Source organism: Pomacea canaliculata, linkage group LG10 (genome assembly GCF_003073045.1).
Source record: "Pomacea canaliculata isolate SZHN2017 linkage group LG10, ASM307304v1, whole genome shotgun sequence".
Taxonomy (NCBI): Eukaryota; Metazoa; Mollusca; class Gastropoda; order Architaenioglossa; family Ampullariidae; genus Pomacea; species Pomacea canaliculata.
The window spans coordinates 3,908,184-3,931,326 of record NC_037599.1 but is presented as its reverse complement, the minus strand read 5'-3'; the positions used below and the strand labels follow the sequence as shown (position 1 = coordinate 3,931,326).

The 23,143-nt window shown below is 40.0% G+C and overlaps 2 protein-coding genes across 9 annotated transcripts; one reads left to right on the top strand and one right to left on the bottom strand.

Annotated features, from left to right (window-relative positions):
* Positions 1-241: 241 nt before the first annotated feature.
* LOC112573839 (syntaxin-7-like) lies at positions 242-8,368 on the bottom strand. 5 transcript variants are annotated; one of them, XM_025254479.1, is made up of 13 exons: positions 8,273-8,334; positions 8,049-8,102; positions 6,936-7,104; positions 6,311-6,379; positions 6,096-6,165; positions 5,455-5,554; positions 5,096-5,236; positions 4,838-4,887; positions 4,444-4,534; positions 4,050-4,122; positions 3,709-3,791; positions 2,709-2,817; positions 245-2,187 (listed from the first exon to the last, which is right to left on the bottom strand). In XM_025254479.1, the coding sequence occupies exons 3-12, from the start codon at positions 7,000-7,002 to the stop codon at positions 2,713-2,715; spliced, it is 849 nt and encodes a 282-aa protein (XP_025110264.1). In that variant the 5' UTR covers positions 7,003-7,104; positions 8,049-8,102; positions 8,273-8,334; the 3' UTR covers positions 245-2,187; positions 2,709-2,712. The 5 variants fall into 5 exon arrangements, with proteins under 5 accessions (XP_025110266.1, XP_025110264.1, XP_025110262.1 ...); XM_025254477.1 differs by lacking the exon at positions 8,049-8,102 and having other exon boundaries at positions 8,273-8,368; XM_025254480.1 differs by lacking the exons at positions 8,049-8,102; positions 8,273-8,334 and adding an exon at positions 8,252-8,270.
* A 1,289-nt stretch (positions 8,369-9,657) lies between these two features.
* Positions 9,658-23,119, top strand: LOC112573659. Of its 4 annotated transcripts, none has more exons than XM_025254221.1 (8): positions 9,658-10,309; positions 18,699-18,832; positions 18,967-19,127; positions 19,332-19,613; positions 19,844-19,915; positions 20,133-20,443; positions 20,930-21,034; positions 21,736-23,119. In XM_025254221.1, exons 2-8 carry the CDS (start codon positions 18,804-18,806, stop codon positions 22,252-22,254), a joined length of 1,479 nt encoding a protein of 492 aa, XP_025110006.1. In that variant the 5' UTR covers positions 9,658-10,309; positions 18,699-18,803; the 3' UTR covers positions 22,255-23,119. The 4 variants fall into 4 exon arrangements, with proteins under 4 accessions (XP_025110006.1, XP_025110009.1, XP_025110008.1 ...); XM_025254224.1 differs by lacking the exon at positions 9,658-10,309 and adding an exon at positions 10,378-11,686; XM_025254223.1 differs by lacking the exon at positions 9,658-10,309 and adding an exon at positions 11,723-13,469.
* Positions 23,120-23,143: the final 24 nt, after the last annotated feature.

Genomic DNA, 23,143 nt, shown 5'->3' with positions numbered 1-23,143 from the left:
CATTATTTTTCTCAACATACAGTAATTACAGCGTAGTGTGGTGTTGTGTGACAGAAAGCAGTGAAAAAACAGCATGTCAGGTGAATGTCAGGTGCAGGTGTATGTACTGTGATAATTCTGTTGTATAAAGCAACATATAACAAGTCGCTATGGTTTGTGCATATGCCATATGCAAATGTGACAATAAGACAAAATTATGTACAGCTTAAAATGAATGCAATCACCACACAGCAATCCAATATTGTCATGAATTCCAACTTTATGCATGTTTTTACTTACAGAAAACATTAAGGGGCTGAATAAAGAAAAAGTCACAGTAAGACACTGGGCAGAGTCAGACTGAAAGGCTAACTTTATCAAGTAATGACACAAGTACACATATATTGCATTTTCAATCTGCTTTCTGATGGACATAAAATTAATGCATAAGTTAGAATCCAGCACACCAATTTAGAGAGGTTGAACATAAACATGAATAATTTACCTCTTTATAAGTAATGCAAACTGACTCGGAGATAACCAAAATCTGTTCTTAAATGTTACTGAGAGGTTCCCCCCCCCCCCCCTTCCAACTAGGGAACTTTTTTCCCATAGTTTTCAGTAAATATTTTAAAAGATGTCGAAAACAACTAAATATTAACAAAAAATGCTACAAAACTGCAAAATTATCCATATAATCGTTTATCCCTAATTCTTTAAAACTGAGCATTAACTAAATTTATTCTTACATCATCTTTTCACCTTATGATTATTAATCATGAAGATCATATACTATGATCATAAAATGATAGCGGATACTAAAACAGACACTGACAAAACGAGAATCCTATCACGTGCAAATCTTTCCATGAAAGGAGGGTCCTGTCTCAGCCCTAAAGTACATACTGATACGAATTGTCATTTATTGTTAACAATTCACTCACAAGTTTACCAAGCTTTGTTAAACGTTTCGGAAACAGTTTAATCATGTTGATACTGTCAGTTACACCAAACTAAAAATAAAAATGCCAAAATGTATCGTGTAACATTCTGTTGATTGCAAGATACACATTTCAATTTGTACAAATTTTCATTTCATTTAATCAAGTTTGCACAAGTGTTTCTACTTCCATATTCCTCACATCCACATCCAAGAATAGTTATGATAAACCTTGAGAAGTTCAAGAAGGTTGTTATTCTGATGGTATGCACGTGGTAACCCTCTGCTTGAAAGTGCATGTATTTTTTTTGTTGTTGTTGCTTGGGATGAAACAATCAAAATCACAGACAACAAAGCCTAAGATATTTGACCATGAAATGAACTCTTAAAACAACCAACTAAAATGATGACTGCAAATTATCAAGAGGCAGATGGGGTAACCCACAATGTGACTTCTGAATGTATCAATTGATACCAGCCTATTAAAATGAATTTCATGAATCTTAAATCTACTTCCTTAACCAGCTTTTACTTTAGGAATAATAAAGATAATTTTTCACAATATTTTGTCAGATCAGCAAGATTTACAAGCAGCCTTAAAATGGTTCTTCCTCTTTCACACACACATACACATCATACTCATGTCCTTACTTGCTTACACAACCCACAAATGCGCATGTGCAAACACACACACTTGCTCTCTCACTAACACACATACTAACAAATGCATGCACATCTAACCAACTTGAACAAAATAATGATTGCAAAATCAGAAACAAACTGTAAATCCATGCCACAACAAACATATTATTTTACTTGCCTTTCTTCTCCGCAAGTAGGAATGGTTACATACAACTTATAGTAGCCTAAGAATGTAAGAGTATACAAGTATCTACAATGCTCAGTCGATGGTTTACATGTACATTAATATTTTACTGCTTGTACATATTCTGGGAAAATAAACACGTTTGCACAACTATGTACATCCACTGTGAAACAAGTACTACTATATCTGTACACGATGCTAAATCTACGGTTGGGTTATTTTGAAACACCAGCATCACAGTTTATACCATAGAATAATCATCACTTTCCTGTTTGCAGGTTTACAAAAAATGTGTTTTAAACTTATGGTGATGTCTTCAGTTAAGCCAATACATTAGCAATGTGAGATATTATTTTGTGGCTCCCCAAATGACTAAAGCTAATATTGTAACAGCAATGATGAAGATCAGGAGAAGAATGCACATCTTCCTGCGAGATTTTTTCTGAAAAGAAAGTAGGGAACACAAACTAAAATGCAAAATGATGAAACTAATAATTTTCTGGGTTTCTGTTGACCATTCTAGAATGTTGCACTCTAATTTTATTTTATTATTATTATTTTAGCTTTATATATTTAAACATTCAACAATTATTTGACGACTTTTGTACTTAGTACAGTTGCCAGCATCTGGACATGGCACAGGACTTTGTCAATGTTAATAATAATAAAAAAGTAATTAATGCAAATGAATCAATGGTGGCTTTTTATGTACCTACTCAAAGCAAGTTAATTGTTATAAGTGTCTAAGACTGTAGAATTTGGTGCTGACACAAAACAAACAAAACAGCCATAAATTTCTATACATGGAGGGAATAAATCATGTAAAAACACAAAACAATCAGGTTACAGGCAACATAAAATCCTCTCTACCCCACACCCTATATCACAACACTCTGCCAACTCAGCACTCTTAGTATTTTGATATGTAAATTTTTTATGATAAAAACTTCAAGTTGCCCAGACCTTGCTAATTCTTAGAGCTGGTGACGGAAACGGCAATAATTATAGCCACAACCCCCAAAACGACCAGCAACACGATAAGCAGGCAGCACTTCTTTCGTCTTGCTTTGGACTGAAAATGAAAGGATCCAGTGCATGCAGAAAACAATAAAGTCATGCAAGGAAAAAACTGAAAGCAAAAAAAAAAAAAATTCTCTTCTCTTTTACAAAGCTTATTCACAAATTGACACTTTTTTCCCTTTTACAAAGGCAAAAGTAAATTAAGAAAAAGGGTAAATTAGCTTGGAAATTTGTACTAAATGGCAAAGGTTAACATCATTAATGGATGACATAAAATAAAAATATCAATCTTTTATTTAAATGGGCAATAATTATCATGTCTTATCAGAACATTCTTTAAACTTTCAAAAATAAATTGCACTTGACTAGGCCTGATCAGCTGGAACCATATCTTGCATTCAAATGTTTCTCCTTTAAATCATTTTCCATTCTCTCTAAAAATTGTTTAATGGTATTTCCAAGAATAATGAAAATTTCTACAGCATAAGTATAGCAAACAAAATTAAGAGGACTGTTACAAATTTGTGCAAGAACAAAAATGAATAAATAAATGTGTAGATAGCTGACTGCAAATGATAAAGAATATCTTGTATAAGACTGAGCCATGAGACATAAGGTGTGCTCGCTAGCATACAAAAAAACACTGGAACTTTTTTCCATGCACCCTGACATTTAAAAATTAAAAGTGCATGTTAAGGAATGTCACTAGGTAAGATAATGATTATTTCAGTATACAGATGGATGCAACAGAGAAGGATTAAAATAGGCCCACAGGCAGGGTCCAACACAATACAGTGCAGAATAAAGCTTAAGTCAAAAGTTGTGACTTAGATAAAGTCCAGATGGGTACCCAAATGCTATCTATACATACTGCACGCATACACACATATGCACGCACACACAAACATTTGTCTACAATAATAAGTCCCTTCACTCTTCTTACCTGATATTCCCTTGCTTTGCTAAGCTGTTGTGTTCCTTCCTGAACAGACATTTGAGCATTGTCTATGTTGGCCTCTATGCTGTCTGTAAATAAAATGAAGCCATAATCTCATTAAGGGTTTATGGTCATATTACAAAATTTCAGCTGTACATGACCTACCAGTGATCAGCAAAGCAACAAAAAAAAGTAATGTGCAGCTGAATGAATGAACTTTTGAAAAAAAGACACCAAGTAAAAGAAAAGCCTTAAAGATCCTCATCAAACATATGAGGTAAAAACTGACAGTTTATTTTTTAATACAGCAGTGCCACCTGTACCAAAAGGCTTCAGAAATAACTTACCAAGTACTTCTCCTTGCTCATGTACAAGCATGCCCAGGTCTTTAAAAATGGTGTTGACATCCATGATGTCTCGCTGTTCAGTGACACATCAATAAACATGAAATCAAAATTGAAAACAGTACGAAGACTTCACCATAAAATATCAATATCTGACTATTGCCTGCTACCTTGTATCATTCTATCAAGCTGAAGTGAACTGCTTAAAATTGCCCAGACCCCCCTTAAAAAAAAAAAAAAGAACTTCCTTTCTAATAATGGCAACTCATTAAATAATAAATATATTTTAACAGTGTTTAGAAATTTTTTTAAAGATTTAAAAACCAAAAACAACAAAGAAACCCACAAAAATAACCCCTAAACTCACAGCAAGAGCAAACGAGCAGCCAGTAATTACCTCTAACTTCTTGATAGCATCTTCTCGTTCACGCAAAAGTTCAAGGTCAACATCCTGCTCCATCTGTAGGACCTCTCGGGTTTGTGAATAGCTAAATATGCAAATAATGTCCTGCAATTACTCCCTCTGCCAACCTTAAACTCCAAAAAACAAGAAAACTTAAGAGAGTCTGTCTTCAAGTTTAGTGAGACCTGCAAATCAAACCTCCATCACTAATCTCAAATTGTAAGGCCTCAAGTTGAATAGAATAGCAACAGCTATGTTCTTATTCCAGATACATTTTTTCCATAGATAGTTTTGGACTTTTTTTTAGGACCTTTTGCAAAATAAGCCATGGTTAGATACTGAATAGTCAATAGTGAACAACTTAAGTTAGAGCTCTTAAATACCTTACCCTGGTGCTCCCATTCTGTCACCTTTTTGTTCAGTGTCTTCAAATGGTGACTGCAAGTATATAAAAGGAAGACGTCATATGTACTGTTAGGGACAGAGAAAAGCTTGCAGTTGATGATGGTTTTTGATTTACGAACTAATGAGAATTTGGATATTTGATGCAAGAAACCAGATATTTTTAGCCTATTTTAAAGGACAAGGACAATAGTGGGAGAAAAGAAAAGTAAAATTTCTGATAGCACTTTCTATGAATACTTACCTGATTAAGACCAGAGTATGCTCGAGCTCGCTGTACACTGGCACGTTCCTTCTCTGCAGCTGTGCGTTGTGCCGTTTGAAAATTTGTCAAAACTGTGCTAAACTCATCTGTAAGTCGCTCCTTTTGCATTTTCCATTGTCGCTATCAAACAACAAATAAGAAAAGAAATTGCTGCACTTTCAGCCATGATCAGAGTCAAACGGTTTTTCACTCTCTTCATTCTCCAGAAAGCAAGGGTCTGCACCGATTCCACGTGTAAACAAGTCAATGTATGTGCACATGCAAGAACATCGATTCCTCCCCCCCCCCCCCAAAAAAAAACAAAAAACATCACAGATCTAAAACACTAGTAAACTCACCTGCTCAGATGCAGAAGTAGGCAAGGGTAGATGGGCAAGCTGCTTCAAAAAGTTATTTGTTTCTTTAGCCAGCTGATTGGTGTAGTGCGTTGTCTGGTGCCTGACATTGAGAGAACACTTTTTATGGAAAGCATGTTTCTGTGTGCACGTGTGTTACCCATTCGAAACAAGCACCTAGTGCAACATTAAATAACTTCCTTGAAAAAAAATGTGCCTGTTTTTTAATGCACATTATTTGAACTATTCATTTATCACTGATATGTTAACAGAATCGAACACACACACTGAGGTGTGCACACATATATGCATACGTGCATGTACACACGCACACACTTTCACGTATGCTGCTAAAGTGCAGGGTGAAACTGTAAGGTGAAATTGTAAGGTGACCAGACGTCCAGATTTAGATGGGGCCAGTCCCACCTTGGACTGCGTGCCCACATGCTCATAAAATGTCCTGGTGGGATGCCCAGCATCCTGCTATCCTCTAAAAAGTCAATCAATGTCCCACTTGTATTTAAAATTCTGAATACCATACACTGATTCGCATTCGTGCCTTTGGTTTTGGCTTTTGCCTATCACAGTTTGTGACATCGATGGGATAAATAGATAAAAGGAAAAATGAAGTCTCCAGTACGCACACTCTTTGCCTGTTTTCTTCTGAATCCTGAGGTGTTCCAATCTGGACAACTAACCGCTGGATTTGTGCCACTAAAAATCAGATAAATAAAACATATACTCAACACAGAGCCAGATGTTTTATATTTGTAAACCTTCATATAAATGGCTGTAATATTCCAGAAATCTCTATTTATTCATTGTTTACAAACGGCACCTCCACGAGATATGTACTCACCATTCTGAGTGATCTTCTGAATGTTGGCACTAATATTTTGTGATAGTCTTCCAAAATCAGTTCCACTTTCTGAAAGAAACACACACACACAGAAGTAAATTACTAAAATTAATGTACCATTTGAAACTGTTGGCAAAAACACTTGGTCTTGTGTTTACATTGTATTTATCCAATGACTTATACCAAGACAAACTGCTATATATATGTGACAAATAAATATCAGTGAAATACATTATACTTGCACTTCTTGGTAAATAACAAAATAAGCAATAAAACATTAAAGAACAACAATAGCAACAACAAAAATGAGCATTTTATTATGTGCCATGTCTAACACCTCAGCTACTTGTATCTCACTTGAAAAGTATGTCTCACTACAGAATATCCACCTGGGTACAATATCAAAACTTTAAACAACACTACGGGCATTTCTTTTCAGATACCAGAATCACGTCTGAGATTTTACTAAAAGCCATTTTTACCTGACACATATGGTTCTCATTGCATGTATGTGCACAAGTGGAAGAGACGTGAGAAAAAGTTTATGTAAACAAAGAATCTTCCACATATAATAAATATGCCTGCACTGATAATGACAACAGCTCATCATTTGCATAATCCTTACCTCTGCTAGCAGATGTTCCTTGATAGGAATCAAATCCCTCAAACGACCCTCTTCCATATGACGCCATTTTGTTAACCCTTATTTAAATTCAGATGTCTTAAATATCAATTGGTAGCTGACTGTCCCAACGTTATCAATACAGCAGTAACAGATCTCTATAATATCATATCTGAAACATAGGGTAAAAAAAAAAATCATATTCACATGCACTATGACATTTTCTTCAAAACTTGAATAATGAAGTGACTCTTAAGGGTTTCAGACTTGCATCCTAGGTTTTATGCACATTAGATTTGTGCTTTCTCACTGCAAGACAATTAATAATTCATTTATCCAAGTTCAGTGACAGCCATAAAATTCTGCTATGCTGCAATACACAGGAGGTAATATTATAGTTATTAGTAGTAAGCACAAACACATCTGTTTCAAAGTCTGGCATGTTTTGGTACCATTAGCCTTTTTCTAAGAATTTTCTCTAAGAATGAAAAACTTCAAAACCTAATTTATTCATGTAAATATGTTGTTGCTTTTACTTAAACAGCAATCTTAGTTGAGAAAGATTTAATCTTGTACATCAAGAACAAAAATGATACAACAGTAATAAACAGTGAAAATGCATTCGATTTAATGTGAAAATGTATGTGCTGTCAGACAATAAAATTTAGTAGCTAAACACTAAGAGATATAACCAGACTTATTCTAAAACAGCAAAGAAAAAAGTCACATAATTATGTACGGCTTACATACATACTTTTTTGATGCAGTACAACCTTTATCTTTATCAGGAAGCTAAGCTTTTCTACTCTACCTCCCCCTTCTCCAAATCTGTTTATGGTACCAAATATTTGTTTACTGCACATTCATTGTCAATGCAAATTTTAAAAAACACAAAAATCTTCGTAACATGTAACAACAATTGTTACTAAACCAGAGGCTACGGCACTACGGTCAACATCATGAAGTTCGTTAGATTTAACGTATATCCAGAAATGAGTTTTTCTTTTTAACGCGTTGTGACGTTTTACGACTGCCATTATTCTGAACTTGTTTTTAAAAAGCATATCTCATGTGTCTAGTTCTAGAATAATATAGCAAGCACATGTGCTTTATCACCTGTTTTGTTGTGATTTCCTTCTTCAGAACAAGGATGTTGTTGAAGAATTTATGCTAAAACATCGTGCAATCAATATGCCTTTATTAAAAAGATATTATGGCTATGGAGAGAAATTGATTTAGCTGAATGTATTAAGTATATACAGATATTGAATACTAAACACACAAAAGAAATATAAGACAGGAAGATTGCAGACACTGACGTAGATTGCTGTCACACCTACTTTGCGATCAACCAGCCATTTTCTGACGTCATGCATGGGAGGCAACTCTCGAGGTCTTGATCACATCATGCTCTCGCATCTGAGAAACACGCACGTGGGTATGCGCGGTCAATGATTTCATCGAAACCGAAAGTTTCTTGTGACTCATTATTAGCCACAGGAAAATTTTGCTTTTATTGAAAGAACGTAAGCTTTAATCATGTGACTAGAAGACGCACATCACATCGGAGGGCAGTTGAGCACTTCACCCAGGTCCGGTGGCGCAACGGTTAGCGCCTGTCGCCAGTACAGGGAAGGTTCACTCTGCCTGGGGGTCAGCTCTCGTCTCGGGCACGCTGTTCTTTCTCTGAATATGGATGACATCTGTTTACAGGCTGGCTGCTTTGCCATGATATAGTCTTAGTTGATGGTACGGTGTAAAGCACAAATTCCTCCCCCCTCTCCAGTACAGCAAATATTGACGTGGAGATCATCAGTCACCTACCTATGGCAGACTTCACAGAAACTTCTGGGAGACCTGGATCACCTACATCGGACACGCCAAGAAGCTCAACCAGTACCGTAAGATGCATCCGCCGTCTGCTTCACATCTGATGGCAGGATAAGATCCCCGACAGTGAGATCTTAAGGTGTGCTTGCATTCCCAGCATCCATACCATTCTGCTGAGTGGGCTGGACATTTCGTATGCCTGTCTGTGTGTGTGTGTGTGCACGCCGGACATTGGCGGAAGTTTCCATGTTAATCCAGTCCATCAGACTCAGCTGGTCAGAGAACCGACGCACGAAGCTGCCTCATGTCCCGACACTGGCCTCATGGAGGCTTCAAATCCCTGCCACCAACACTTTTCTCTATAATAGTTATGAGTGTGTGGGACAGCATATGTGCATTTAAATATGTGTGTGTGCAGGGCCGTGCTTAGGGGCAGGCGGACGAGGCATCTGCCTAGGGCCCTGCGCTTTTGATTGATATGGTAACTAGGCATATGGAAGTGTAGTCAGCCCTGGCGTGAGGGCCCCGCACATGCCCTTTGCCTCGGGCCCCGCGGGGGCTAAGAACGGGCCTGTGTGTGTGTGTGTTTTGAGTGCTTGTCCCATTGGTATCACTCTTATGAAGCGCGTAGAGCCTACAAGGGAATAGCGCTATATAAAAATATTAATATATGTATACCAGCACATAAACTACCAGCACGTTTATATTATTAATTAAAATGCCGGTTCTGTTACTTTAATACACGTGTTTTGTTACGTCGCCGTTCGTTATTTTAAACCCATTACAAAATGATTGTCAGAGAAGGTCGAGATTCGCTTTTTACAATGGAATGATTATTTACAATTTTGTGAAGTCCAGCAGACGTCTCTGTGTCTCTCACACAACCCCCTGTAGGTGCAATGCTTTACAGGCCTAGGATTGACCCGTCAATGGGTGGTTGGAATACAACCTGCTTGGGGCGCAGTAGTGTTTGTGAGGCCATAAAATCTCGAACAAACACTTTATTTAGGATGGCGGCTGATATCCTCTGACTACATCGTCATGGTCATCCTCCCCTCACCTAAGGTGAATTTCAGATGCAGCAGGCTGCACAGATGGAGGCCATAAACACAGCCGTGGCCTAGGGTTGGCGATGAAACCCTGAAATTTCAATGCCCGAAAGTGGAACAGCAGACAACCCAGAGAGCAGACGGGGATAGAAATAAAAGGTAGAACATTCAGCTCCCCATAGAAAGGCGACTGCTCTCTGAGTGTTTGCGGTGACAATCTAGCGGCGGGGTAAGATTACACATTTCTAGTCCTACAAAACTCTTCCTCGACAATGGATTAGCAATGGGTGATTCGGGCAGTCAGTAGTGAATTATTCGTGTTTGACAAAGGGAGCTATCTTACTTGGCAATGACGAGTCAAATTTTGTTTCTTCGCATTCTAACGGAAAATAGTATGGTGATAAAGAAGACCTGAAAACTTCTTCGTTGAGAACCGCTGAACGAGGTGCATGTTTCTAAGTCTCAAAATGGCGATATTTTTGTTGGACTGAGCGAACTGTAAGTAGCTTGTTATCTTTACTTACTTAAGTAGATGTACATCATATAAGCATACAACTAGCGTGTTGTGTTTTTTATGCAGGCGTATAATATACTGTAACTAGTATGCATTAAAAGGCTAGCGACATAAAGACAGTTATAAAGGTGTGGGTATTTCGTGTGCACTTCTGTAAATGGAGGCACTTTCTCACAACACAGCAAACACACAACTCTGCCACTCACATTCTGTTCTAGTTTATACCTGTATCAGGACTGTTCTGTATGAACATGGCCAACTAAACTCGGTGGTCAGACTATCAGCCAGTCAGTGTTGCTAAAGCCCTATAGGGTCAACCAGTCCGTTCCTCTTTGTTGTTGTTCCAGACTTCCAGGGTAGAGGACAGAAGTTTCCAAGGAGAATTTTCCGACTAAAATTCGGCTTTTACTCGTCGGGTTAACCTGAATCTAATGCCTAGTGTTGGGGAATTTTTCCATCTACTACACACTTACAGTTAGCCTACCTTGGAGTCCACAAAAGACCATGATTTTTCAAAATTGTCTTCTTTTGGGTGTGCCGAGGATCAGTGTGCTCTGTTACAACTGCTTTAGCTCTAGATTTTACTGTGCGCGAGACGAATGAGGTCTCATTCACTCAAAGGATAAATGTTCATTTCGTTCACACAAGGAAAAATTACAACACGCGAGCATTCGTGTGGACTGACACACACACACACTGCCACACTCACACTCACACAGTCGCCTGCACATTTGAACATTCTTTTGCTCAGTTTAGTCTAGCAACGGAATGATTGCTTATATTATTACAGTGGGATGAGTGTTTATAATTTTGTGAAGTACATCAGACAACCACCTGTAGGTGTAGCGCCTTACAGGCCTGGGATTGGTCCGTGGTGGTTGGTTGATGGGTGGTTAAAGTACAACCCGTTGTGTGCAGCAGTGTTTGTGGCGCGCGGTGTCGACATAAAATCTCGACCTTAGAACCCACGCTTTATCCCAAAGTGAATTTCAGCTACACAGGTGGAGGTTATAAACACAACTGTGGCCTAGCACCTGGTTGAAGATTACCCTTCTAGGTACCTCACAGGGTAGAGCACTCCACGGTGGCCAGAAGAACAACTGGCTTACAAACGTGAAGAAGTCTGTGGAGGACCTGTCCTCGTTGCCCAAGACAGGTGTGAGGGGCTGGCCTTGTCAGCTGTCGCGTCTATCCATGTGTCCCTCCAAAGACCCATGCCAGTCATGGGACGAGTAGATGACTGAATGACATAGCCATAGTCAAGGAGCAGTAAAACAACTGATTTAACAGCGAGGGGCCACAACACGTCTTTGATCCCTCTTGAAGTTGAAAACAGAGCATGGCAGGTCCTGATACCAGAGGTTAGAAAGAACAATTTACATATGAGCGTTTTTACACGCACGCACCCGCAAACATATCAAATTTTAATCAGCGGAAAATATGAGGATGCACATGGTACGTACATCAGATAAAGTAAAATTTGTAATGAGGCTCAGACAATAAATCCTGGAAAGTAAAACAGTTTCAGACTAGATAAGTTATCTCAGATGCCCAAGACAAGTAATTTTGGGTGGGTTTTTTTTTTTTTTGAGTTTATCATGATTTGTGAACTCAACTCCAATCAATGATCTCCGTGATAATTGATTTTTAAAAAGGATATTTTGTGTATTGCATTTCATAGATTAACACGGGCATTTGAAACAAGTATTATTATAATATCAGAATTACATTATAACGAAACAGCTTTAAAAACTATAACTTTCTTTGTAAAGGAAGAAAAGTCAAGAAAAAAAAATGCATATTAAGAGGTATTAAGGTTTTAGTCAATGTTAATAAAGTTTTTGCTAAGTAAAGCAGAAAGTTTCTCGACCAAAACTGGAGTAACACCAAAAGTCCCCAAATAAAACTTAAGTTCAAAGTCGGAAGTCACTTGTAGAAAAAACACTTCTGACTTTCACAGACCTGGCCTAGGTTTTCTGTGACATTTGAGGTGCATGCATTTTATTTTCTGTAATAGAAATATTATGGTGCATGTGTGGTCATTGCTGATGTACAAGAGCAAGAACATACATGCACAGTGTTAGACTTGATCATTTTACCAACAAAGAGTGAGGGTACATGCGCCTGTGTGCACTTGATCAGACGATAAAAGGTATCCAGGGTGTGTGCATAATGTATTGTGAAGTGACGCTGGAAAAAAATCGTGTCCGGCTTTTTGTTGGAAGTTTGCTGACTGGGATTTCATGTTTGCATCACCTAACTGTGAGTTCGTGACCTTTTCTACACAGACTCCACCCTACTTACGAATGAGCTACGTTCCAAAAAAATAGTTCGTAACGATTGCTCGTAAGTCGTTATTTTGCCATTTTAATATAAATACTGTAATAATAATATATAGATTACCTTTCAAACTGGTGCTATAAATTTAAGTTAATATATGAGAAGAGGATAGGAGGTTGACATCTGTGAAGGCTCTTGAGGTAGAAGGCATTGGTCTGAAGAATTTGTCCAGGGAAGTTTGCAATGTTTTTTCTTCTTCTCGTCGTAAATAACACGGTAACATAGAATAGCGTCGCTAACGCCCTTTGAAACCTCCGAGAACCTATTGATGTTGGGGTCCTGTTGGTCAAACACACTGAGACCCCTCTCTGTAACACAAAATGCCTCAGTCATCATTTTCGTTGCATTAGAGTGCGTGGAAGTGAAGATTTCAAGAAAAAAGCAAAAAAGGTTCACCGAATCTCTGGTGTATGAAAAATACTGAGTTTGATCATTCCCATGCCAGTCTTCAACGAAGAGAGACTAGAAAATTTTGAGTAGAAGAGATTGGGGAATCGGTTTAATTCCTTGCTAAGCCCAGCATTGCATGAAGTAACTAGAAGAGGAATTACCCAGAGAGAAATATCGAAGAAGGAAGACGTTTGGTGTCGGATCTTCAGCAGTTGGAGTATATGTCTAATCAACACCAGCTGTGTGTGGATATTGTGATTATTGAAGTGGTCTCGTCACCAATCAGGTGCTAAGGCCGTATCAGAACTTGTAAGATAAGTGTAAGATACTCGAGGAGGGCTATGTGCGGACGATTATCCAAGGAAGAGTAGTAGTGTGTTTGATAGTGAACGTCTCTGCGACATCATCCAAACTGTGAGTTGAACTATTTTGTTGAACAGTTGGAGAAACTTGGGTCTAATTAAAAGGAACTTTAGAAAGGTTGGAAGTTATTCATGACATTAATATGATATTTATGGTTTATAATCTTGTTTATGTATAGATGTTGAGTTGTGTAAATTTAGTTACCTCCCCCCCTACAATAAATACAAGCTCCCACTTAACAGAGGAGTAAGCCCACGTGAAATCTTTGTGGTGTGTTGTACGAAAGGACAGGTGTGGGACGGGGTGTGTTGACAGTGTAGTCAGTAATTGTGGTGTTGTCGTGTATCCGTCCCTGACACTCGCTGACAATGTCTCATCAGTGGCATCTTCCCCAGCCTTGGCCTTTAAATCCTTAAAATGGTTTCTCGTATTCTTTTGTATAAGCATGAGGCTAAGAGGTGTCTGCCACTGGTGCTCAATCCAAAGGCTCAAAAGTTTTTCCATTCCTTTTGACAGCTTTCCCCTTTTCCTGAAAATTATTGTAGATCGTCGACTGCATAGGTACAGAACTCTTAATATGCTCCAAATCCGGTCCTTGGTTTTGTAAACTGTTCCAAATGTTGAACGATTCATGTTATATGAACGTATCACATTCACCATCTTTTCGCAAATTTCTTTATTATAGCAACCTTTGCCTCCATTGATATTGCTTGCGGCTTTTTAACACTGCCACTTTCAACACTTGCTTTGCACTTGTCATTATCCATGACGGACGAGCTAATTTATCACACACCGAAAAAAAAAACAACCAAAAAACCACACAAAACAAACAAACAAAAACAAACAAACAAAAATAGCAGACGAATCCTATGAAGAAACCGACTAAGCTAATAAAATAATAAAAATGCAACTTTTTTTGTACAGCTGACATTTCACTGAGCTGCACTGTTATATACTGTTCTACCACCCGCGAACTCGTCTCGAGTGTCGGTTCGTCTCACTGAACATTGACACACTTCTCATACATATCTCTTGCCGGCATGAACCTGCACACTGTGAGAATGTCTAGGTATCTTAGTACCAACTCAAATGGGGACACCACCAACGAGTGTGTTATCAAACTGACACAGTGGGGTAGTGGCCATTGGCGGGTAGATGTTGGAGGTACTGCTCCGTGTTGGTTGTCGCAAGACAAAAGAAGACGCGCATCTCAAAATTCGGATTCGTGAAAGTATTACAAGAAATAATTTTAGGTAAACGGCGTCTGTTTGCATGTTTGTAAGTAGGGTGGAGTCTGTACTGGTAATCTAGGTAAAAAAGGTAATCTAGAGATGGTCGTCTGCCGAAATATTCCGAGCGTGTTGGGTGGAGGGTCTTTAAGCAATCGCCAGTCATACTGTGCGAGACATAAGAGCAAGCAGGTACACGAGATACACAAGACAGTGGCGTAGGAACCAGGGGGGCAGCGGGGGCAGCCGCCCCCCCAAGGAAAATACAGGGGGGGCAGGAATATCCTTTTGCCCCCCCAATATTTGAGACGTAATTCCTCACAAAGAGCAGAGAACCAAAGAAAGGTAGGGGAACGTAGAGAGGAGACGGTCATCACCGTCACAAAAGCGGGCCCTGAGGCAAGTGGAGGCTCTAGCACCTCTGACGATCAGATCGGGGACAGTCCGTTGGTCTTGTTTGCCATGCTAATTGCAGGCTGCGTTGAAGCCTGAGCGAAGAAAGCAGCCGGACAGTACATCGGTACATCGAGTGTGGTCTCCCTCCCCCCTGCCCCATAATGCGACGCCTTTTCTTTGGCGGTTTTCGTTTGACCAACATAAAACATACCCCACCCACTCGCTGTCACCCTAAAATTATCTGCTATCGCTTACAACCGAAGGGGCCGCACTGGCCATCGGGAACACAGAATGCCAGTAACGAATTAGTTGCATAGCAATACCCCAGTGAGTCTTGCCAATCAGACAGGAACCCTTACACTTTGTGAAAAGCTAGCGAAGCATGAGGAAGGCAAAGACTCCGAGTCCCTATATTGGTAGTTTTCTTTAGAGACAGAGAGACTGGTATTATTGCTATCTACGACTCAGAGGAAGTGCATAAGTAACATTTCTAAAACTACACAAGGGCACTCTTTTATCATCAACGACTGTGGCTGGTACTCAACATAAGTTATCTGTGTTATACTGTTTGGTTTGTATATATGTGTCCGTGTTTTGGTAGATGGCCATAGAACGTGTCGCATCGCTGGCTCAGCACCGTCGGGTAGCGAGGAAGGGGATGGCCCTGAGGCCATTCCCACCCTAGTTTCGTCCCCTGGCCACGGTGGTCTGGCCAGTTTATGGCCCTTAATTATACGGTAGCCTTGCGTCCCTTCCTCTCTGGTCTCTTTGGTTCTCTTTGGGGTGGATGGGGCTATTTTCCCACGGTGTGCGGACACCGAGTTCAGGTACAGGGCTGTGCCTCTTTGTAACGTGTATTATCTCGCGGACGCTGGGCCCTGTGGGTAGGGAAAGGTTCTGGAGGTTTCTTGAAGCCTATAGAAACCTGCCACACAGGTATATGTGGACTGGGAAGACGGCAGGGCGGAGAGACCTGTGCCCGTCTCTGGGAGTAGTCCGGGGGTTTGCCACGTGCTGTGTGTACTGTCGCTGGAACTGGCGTGGTGTCTAGAAGAGGGTTCCAGCAACCAGCGTATTTTCCCCTCGTTTGTTTTGAGATAGAACAACGTGTGTCACGAGCCGTTGGGTGAGTAGGCTTAATTAATCTTTACCTTTGTTTTTCCACCCGATGGCTACCCTGCCCAGTATGCAGACGTGTACGGTGTGTGACCAAGTGTGACTGCGCGGCCTGTGCATGCGCGCATGTGTGCATAGGTGTGTGCGCGCTGGTGTATATGTGCAGAGCTGGAATGTTGATCGTTGCTGTCACGGGGGTTTGGTGTTTTCTTTTTTAGGTATAATGTTTGGTAGCCGGGGAGTCATTCTTTAATTTGTTTTTTTTTTTCTTATTTAATGCTGCTTTGCCTTTTAACAATAAAGCAGCGTGTTGTGATGCTACCACTGTGTACGTGCGTGCGTGCAGTACCCCCCCCCCATCCTTTTTTACGTAATGTGCGATTGCGAACGCCGTTCACTGTCAACAGGGAGTTTGCCCCCCCAACGCCGAACATCTTCCTACGCCACTGCAAGAGTATTTGAGGAACAAGTCAGATGGAACGAGGAACAGGTTTCCGATATCACTGGTTTTATTGTAGACATAAATGAAACCTTTTTGCTATTGCTGCCTCAGAAATTATATATTTGAAATCACCCAACCTGAACTTGTCGGGTTCATCCACTTCCCCAAAAATCGTTCTCACAGTGGGCAGCAAGGAACCAACAGCCATTTTTTTTGTTGTTTTAAGCTTTGGTTTTTTTTTTCTTTGGAAGAGCGTATATGTATATGTGTTTTAGCCTGTTAGTTGGACATCTGTGATTACGATTGCTTTAGGGTTTGGGTTAGTATAAGGGTTTTGGTGTAGGCTTTTATTTTGGAAAGTAATGCGGGGCGGACAGAAACCAGAAACTGTGCAGGTCGAGGTTTGTGAGCGTGGAAACCAACCGCATTTAGCTATTCGTGCATGCATAGAGGAGATCAGTCATCCAGTCAGTGCAAAAGGGCACCTCTTTCTCGACCCTTTTGGAAGACATGGTACCCCTCCACAGCTGCCTTGATACCCCTCCCATGATACCCCTCCACAGCTTGTCATACTGGGGAAGTACGGTGCGCCGTCCGAGTCAATCTATCTGCTGTTTGCTTAGCAAACTTCGCTCTCCAAGAGATAAAAGAAAAAAAAAGAGTTCATATCATTCTTCAATGCATGATGTCAGCTTATTGAATAATGCGTAGACAAACACCACAGAAATGATTGAACTTTTCAATCCAGGGTCTCAAATGGCCGTAGTGGGGGTGGGGTGGGGTTAATTTTGTTTCGTGTTTACTTACCGAGACGGCATAGAGACGTCATCGGGAGTGGTTGACGATGAACTCAAAAGTTAAATATGCATGAATATTCATGATCATGAACTTGCCATCCTCATACTCCTGATTTTTCGCCTTCCTGATGTTCTTGCCTTGATTTCTAATAACTGTAACCAATAGAGATTTGGGATACTTAGAAGAATATGTGACACGGCATAACACGCTTTGGAAAGACAGTGTATAATAATTAATAATGTCACGACTCGTTCACACTATCTGAAGCCTTTCCATTTCTCGTGATCAGAGGCGGCCTTTGAGGGTGGCAACTGGGGCAACCGTCCTCAGGCCCCTTGCTGAATTCGAAAAGGAAATATTCAATTCCCGGTAAAAAAACAAAAAACAAACAAAACAAAAAAACAAACAAAAAAACAGACCGGGACACACTGTGCTGTTGCTGAATGTTCTCGTTGACACTCAGATGGGGTTAGGTTGTACTCATTGTAATTTCCTAAAGATACAAGCTACAAACGTTGAAAGTCTGATAAAGAAGCAATTACACGAGAAGCAACTTTACTTCTCCTTACATATCCTCGACCCGTAGTCTTCCACAATTGACTATGTTGTTAAATTCAAGACCTATTCTCAAGATTGCATACAACAATATTGCATTTTACACTGTGCATACGTGTAAGAAGTAAAGTTGCTTCTCGTGTAAAGCTGGAGATCGTGACACCACCGACTCTACCCCGAGACTAAAACCATAGAGTAGCCGAGACCACATAAGAGTTGAGTAGATTCCTCTTCTTTAGTGACCCTGTTCCGATACTTATTACCTTGATTTTCAGGCAGAAAGGGTTGGGCTTACGCAAAAAAAAAAAAAAAACCCACCAAAAAAAAAAAAAAAAAAAAAAAAAACACACTCAAAAAAAAAAAAAACAAAAAAAAAAAACAAAACGCGGCCGACCAATAAGAGAGAGAGAGCTCCCCCCCCCAAAAAAAAAAAAAAAAACAAAGAAAAAAAATTCCGAAGGAAAATGAAACCGACATAAAGAAGCAAGCCAACTTTCCCCCAACAGATCCAACTAAACAAATTCACTGGCACAGAAGAAAAACACCTTTCTTTCTGGTTACGCCACTTTAGCGAGGCCTGACAAGGTGATTACATTGGGAGAGGTACAAAAAAAGTGGCGGGGTATTCAGCCTCAGTCCCTTGACCCCCTCTAAACCAAGAAGATCCTTTCAAACTAACAAACAGAACTATGAAAGAGCTTGAGTGTCCTCAGTCCCTTACTGTTCAAGAATTTCTTTTTTTAGTTTCAGTACTAGAACACAAATTTCCGTCCATCCAACCCACCCAACCTTACTATCTTCGTTCTTGCCAGTGATTGTGATTCTGTCTACTTGGTGCATGCAGCAAAGATGAAATCCAGTCCTGTCACCCAAAAACTGTGAGTATACGAATCTCTTTGTGTCCATCAAAGTAAACGAAGAATATTGTAGTCATACGACCAGGAAAATATTTCGGATTTTGTTTTTAAAAAAAACAACCATTGCCATAGATAATGGTATACATTTTTTTCAGCCTGTCCCTTTTTCTTCAGCGGCGGTTCCTTGCATCTTTGATGTTCATTACCATGACTGGGTTCGCAATAGTAATGGTCTATGCTTCAAGCTACCACCGAAATGAATTCAAGGCTGTAGCCTATGCTAGCATCCATAACAACTCAGCAGGTCGAAAAACAAGTAAGAAAGGTCCCCCTTTTTCACAAAAGTTTCTCTAATTTGTATTTTAACAATTACTAGCTAGTGTACGTTGGAGTTAGCGTTGTTATAAGTGTGAGGACGAGAAGACAGCTGCTCAAAAGCCATCTAACTGAAAAGAGATGGACCAGAATAACAGACTGACACATGAATGGCGATATTCTTCATGCTCTGTTTGCATCGTAGCTGCACGGAAGACGACAGGCAAGCATTCAACTACACATTCTTCAACCAGCAGTTTTAAAATCACCACGACCCCAACCACACGTCTACTAACCTCGACCTCAACAACACGTCTGCCGAAGAAGACGACGACAGCTACAGCTACAGCCGCTAACGTCAATAAGAATAGACAGCTCCGTCCAGTGACGTCATCGTCAGTCCACACAACTGCCACGAAGCCGAACTCCACCCGACTTTTTAAAATGGACGACAAACTGCTGCAGGAATATTTGCAGCGTTTATCAGGTATTCATTTATTTCTCTCCACTCCCACGAATTAGTTTCTTGTGACGGTTGGAGCTTTGTGTTTACTGAGTAGGAAACTATTCCAAAAGTATTTTTTATGATCAGTGCTTTTAACTGTACTCAATTATCGGATTTTTTTGATTAATCGCGAAATGAATTGCAATATTCTCAGTTATTAAAACTTATTTTTTTATCAAGAAGAAGTGCTTGAAATTAAAAACTTTTTTCAGGAATCAAACCCCGTGGACGTAATTATCGAAATATTTCCTGTCCACTAACATTAGAAGACAAATTAAAGAATGGTAAGTACTAAATAAATCTTGAATTAGTACTTTTTGCTTACTCGTCTGCTCACTTTATTAACTGTTCGTCTATCTCTCCATCTAATGTTTTCCATCCTGCTAGTGGATAAGTGTGCATTTATTATTTTACTGTGGATACTGCTCGCCATTTCCACAGAAGTCTGAAGCATTCCAAAATAGAAAGAAAAATCATTCATCAAGTCTCTCCTTTTCGCAGGAAATCCTTGCTTTGATGAGAACTGTTCAAGCACGTTTCCGGTTCCGGCGGAACGCTTGCGGATGATGCTGCAGTCACATGATATTCTGAGCGCACAGTTTGCTGAGGTCATCGATAGCCTCGCCAACGAATCCCAGAGAGCGGACTTCATCTTCCTGACGGCAGCGTCGTCCAATCACTACGGGGAGACGCAGGCCACCATCAAAGGACTGCAAGAAATTATATTCCCAATGCTTCACAAACATTTTCCAGGCAACACTACCCGCCTCGTGTATTTCGACCTCGGCCTCAGAAAGCTGCAAACAGATTTAGTGAGTACACTAACATATGTATATAACCCTTTTTAACTGACGCGGATGTTTACTGAGGGTGGGAAAGTATATGTAGTGGGGGGTAATTGAATATGCGTGTGAGAAAGATTTGTATGAGGCGGTTTTCTTTCTTTCCTTCGTTCATTTATTCTTTTAGAGATGCTTACAAATACTACCACTATTTGTTTTCATTTTTTCTATTTTTTTTTTTCGCACATGCAGCTTGTAATAGCAGTCGAAATTGCTTCTGCGTTCATCAGTCTTTCTGTCTCGCAAACACATGAAAAAACATCATTTCAAATTTATGTGAACAATATTCATTTAAAAACTCTCACAAATTTATACTCACACACACAAAAAGTATGTAACTATACGTACAAAGATAGTGGCACGAGAAGCAACCGTTGTTTTGACCGCTGCTTGCAAACTCTTGATAATTTACACTCGGTGTACCTATCTCCAATTCATCCCTGTGATGTGTTTCAGCTCAGAAAGTACGGGAAGTGCGACGTGATAGCCTTTCCCTTTGACAAGTTACCCCCCAACTTCCGGAAGCTCAGTACGTGTTCTTGGAAACCGTTACTCCTGAAGGTATGGATCGCAGCATTCTGATATAATTCCTTCAACTCCTGACAGTCCAGCCTCAGCGTTGTCTTTTGCATATTGTAACAAGCTAATATCTTTTATAAATTTTGGGAGTCACAAAGCTGTTTATACTGCAGTGATGCGGATAAACCTCCAGTTAGCTTAAAAGTATGCTAGAACATCTTGATTATCGCACCAGTCGATTCCAGAAGCTGTTTCTATTTCTTCTTTTCTCTTCCTTCTCTGCTCTTTATCTCTCACCCTCCTCATCCCTTAACCCCTCTCTCCCCTTTTTCATAATATAAAAGATGTATAGAGTATCATCTCGATTACAAGTTTAAATGCTTGGGTGACCATCAAATAAGGGAAAGGTCTACTTAAAGAAGCAATACAAAACTTAATGCCTATATGATTATGATTATCACTACTATGTATCTCTCTTAAGTATCTCTTATGAATGGAAGTGAACATAAAATTCAAGGTAAAGGCTTGAGGCCGACGTGCAGAGCCGGGCTGCAATTAAATCTCCTTCAGGCGTTAAAGAGTTCATAGACGACCATTTTACAGAGTAAATTGCGAGGACACAAAACCTCTCATATAAACTAGGTTAGAATCATGTCTTCACACATCTCCCACACCTTCCACAGCTGAATTTTGAAAAAGTTTTTGTGAGACTGACACATTTTTCTCTATTTGTCTACATACAGGCCTACCTCAAGTACTCTCGACTGACCGTGTGGATGGACTCCAGCACTCGAATCATCGAGAAAAGCAGCCTGGCCTTTCTCTCCGTTGTCCAGAGGGCACTGGCAGACGGCATGGTCATTTCACGTACCCAAAACATGCTCGCCAGACACGTGGCACAACCCATGTTGAATTACTTCCGGCTACAAGCCTGCCAGTTAGCTCCCTTCTTTGAGCTCGCGGGGGGCTTTATCGCGCTGAAAAATGACTTTTTTGTAGAGAAAGTCATTCTGGATTCTTGGGTGGCTTGTGCTTTCTCTCCTGACTGCTTATGCCCAGGGCAAGACTGTCAAAAACTTTATAACGGATGTGGCGATGGGAGCAAAGTTTACACGCGTTGTCACAGGTTCGACCAGTCAGCCATTGCTGTAATCCTTGTTGCTCTTTTCGACTGGAGGTCTTCACTTTTTGTGGTCGATGGCCCTAAGGGATTTTCATTCAACCGAGGACACAAGATAGAGTATTTGCCATCAAACCTATGAACTGAAATGAAGATATAAAAAAAGGGAAGAAACTCTTGATGGGGCTTACCAAGGACTGCTAGAGAAGAGGAGGAGAGAAATCGGCTTTTTTATGGAGAGCTAGCAACTAAAACTACATTACTTTATCTCAGCTCTGTAAAAACGAAATGTGTACCCAGGACAGCCAATCATGGCTGTGACAAGGGCTAAACTGTGGTGCCACAGAGTTCAAGGGGAGACAACCTCGATGGCTACGTTCAAAAGATAATCGTACTACACTCTGTCATTTGGCTTGCCATGTAGAATCGGGAACGAGCGACCTGGGCTTCTCAAGCCAGGCAATGCGAGTATTATGACTCTAAAGAAGTGATGATGAGGAGGAAGATGAGGAGGAGGAGAAGGAGGACGAGGACGAGGAGGAGAAGGACGACGACGATGAATTTGTTAATGAGGATGATGTTGATGACAACAAAAGCGTTGTATTTTTCTTTTGAGAGTCCGTTAAACTAAAAACAAATTACTGTAGCACTGTATAATTAAGCGCTCACTGCATAACGTGATCGTGTTTTCACAGTTAAAAGTGTTAATTTGTGAGTCAGCATTGAACTGTCTATTTGCTTCTCAAATCAGATGCAAATAATATGTGGAGCTTCCTGGAAAGGTAAAGTTCACATACTTCAGCCCGATTAGTATTTGTAGTTAGCTAGAGTCGGTTGTCACATAAAAGGTTAGAAACTTTACACAAAAGCTTCGAATAGCAGTTGAATAAGGTGTTTCTATTTCTGTCAAGGAAGTTTATTTCTTATTCTCAGATTTGTTTATTCACTTAACTCGATTCCTACTATCCTTTGACATGTAAATATTGAATATAAATATTTTTGGTGTAGAATCAGTGAATTTTCTTATTTGC

Bases quoted from the DNA above. Each gene is read 5' to 3' on its own strand.
- LOC112573839 (XM_025254477.1), bottom strand. From the start codon at position 7,002: ATGGCGTCATATGGAAGAGGGTCGTTTGAGGGATTTGATTCCTATCAA. The intron at 5,237-5,454 runs GTGAGTTTACTA...GTTGTTTGATAG, and splicing joins CTACTTCTGCATCTGAGCAG to CGACAATGGAAAATGCAAAA. The intron at 4,535-4,837 runs GTAAGGTATTTA...TTGCATATTTAG, and splicing joins GACAGAATGGGAGCACCAGG to CTATTCACAAACCCGAGAGG.
- LOC112573659 (XM_025254221.1), top strand. From the start codon at position 18,804: ATGAAATCCAGTCCTGTCACCCAAAAACT. The intron at 19,614-19,843 runs GTATTCATTTAT...AACTTTTTTCAG, and splicing joins ATATTTGCAGCGTTTATCAG to GAATCAAACCCCGTGGACGT. The intron at 20,444-20,929 runs GTGAGTACACTA...GATGTGTTTCAG, and splicing joins GAAAGCTGCAAACAGATTTA to CTCAGAAAGTACGGGAAGTG.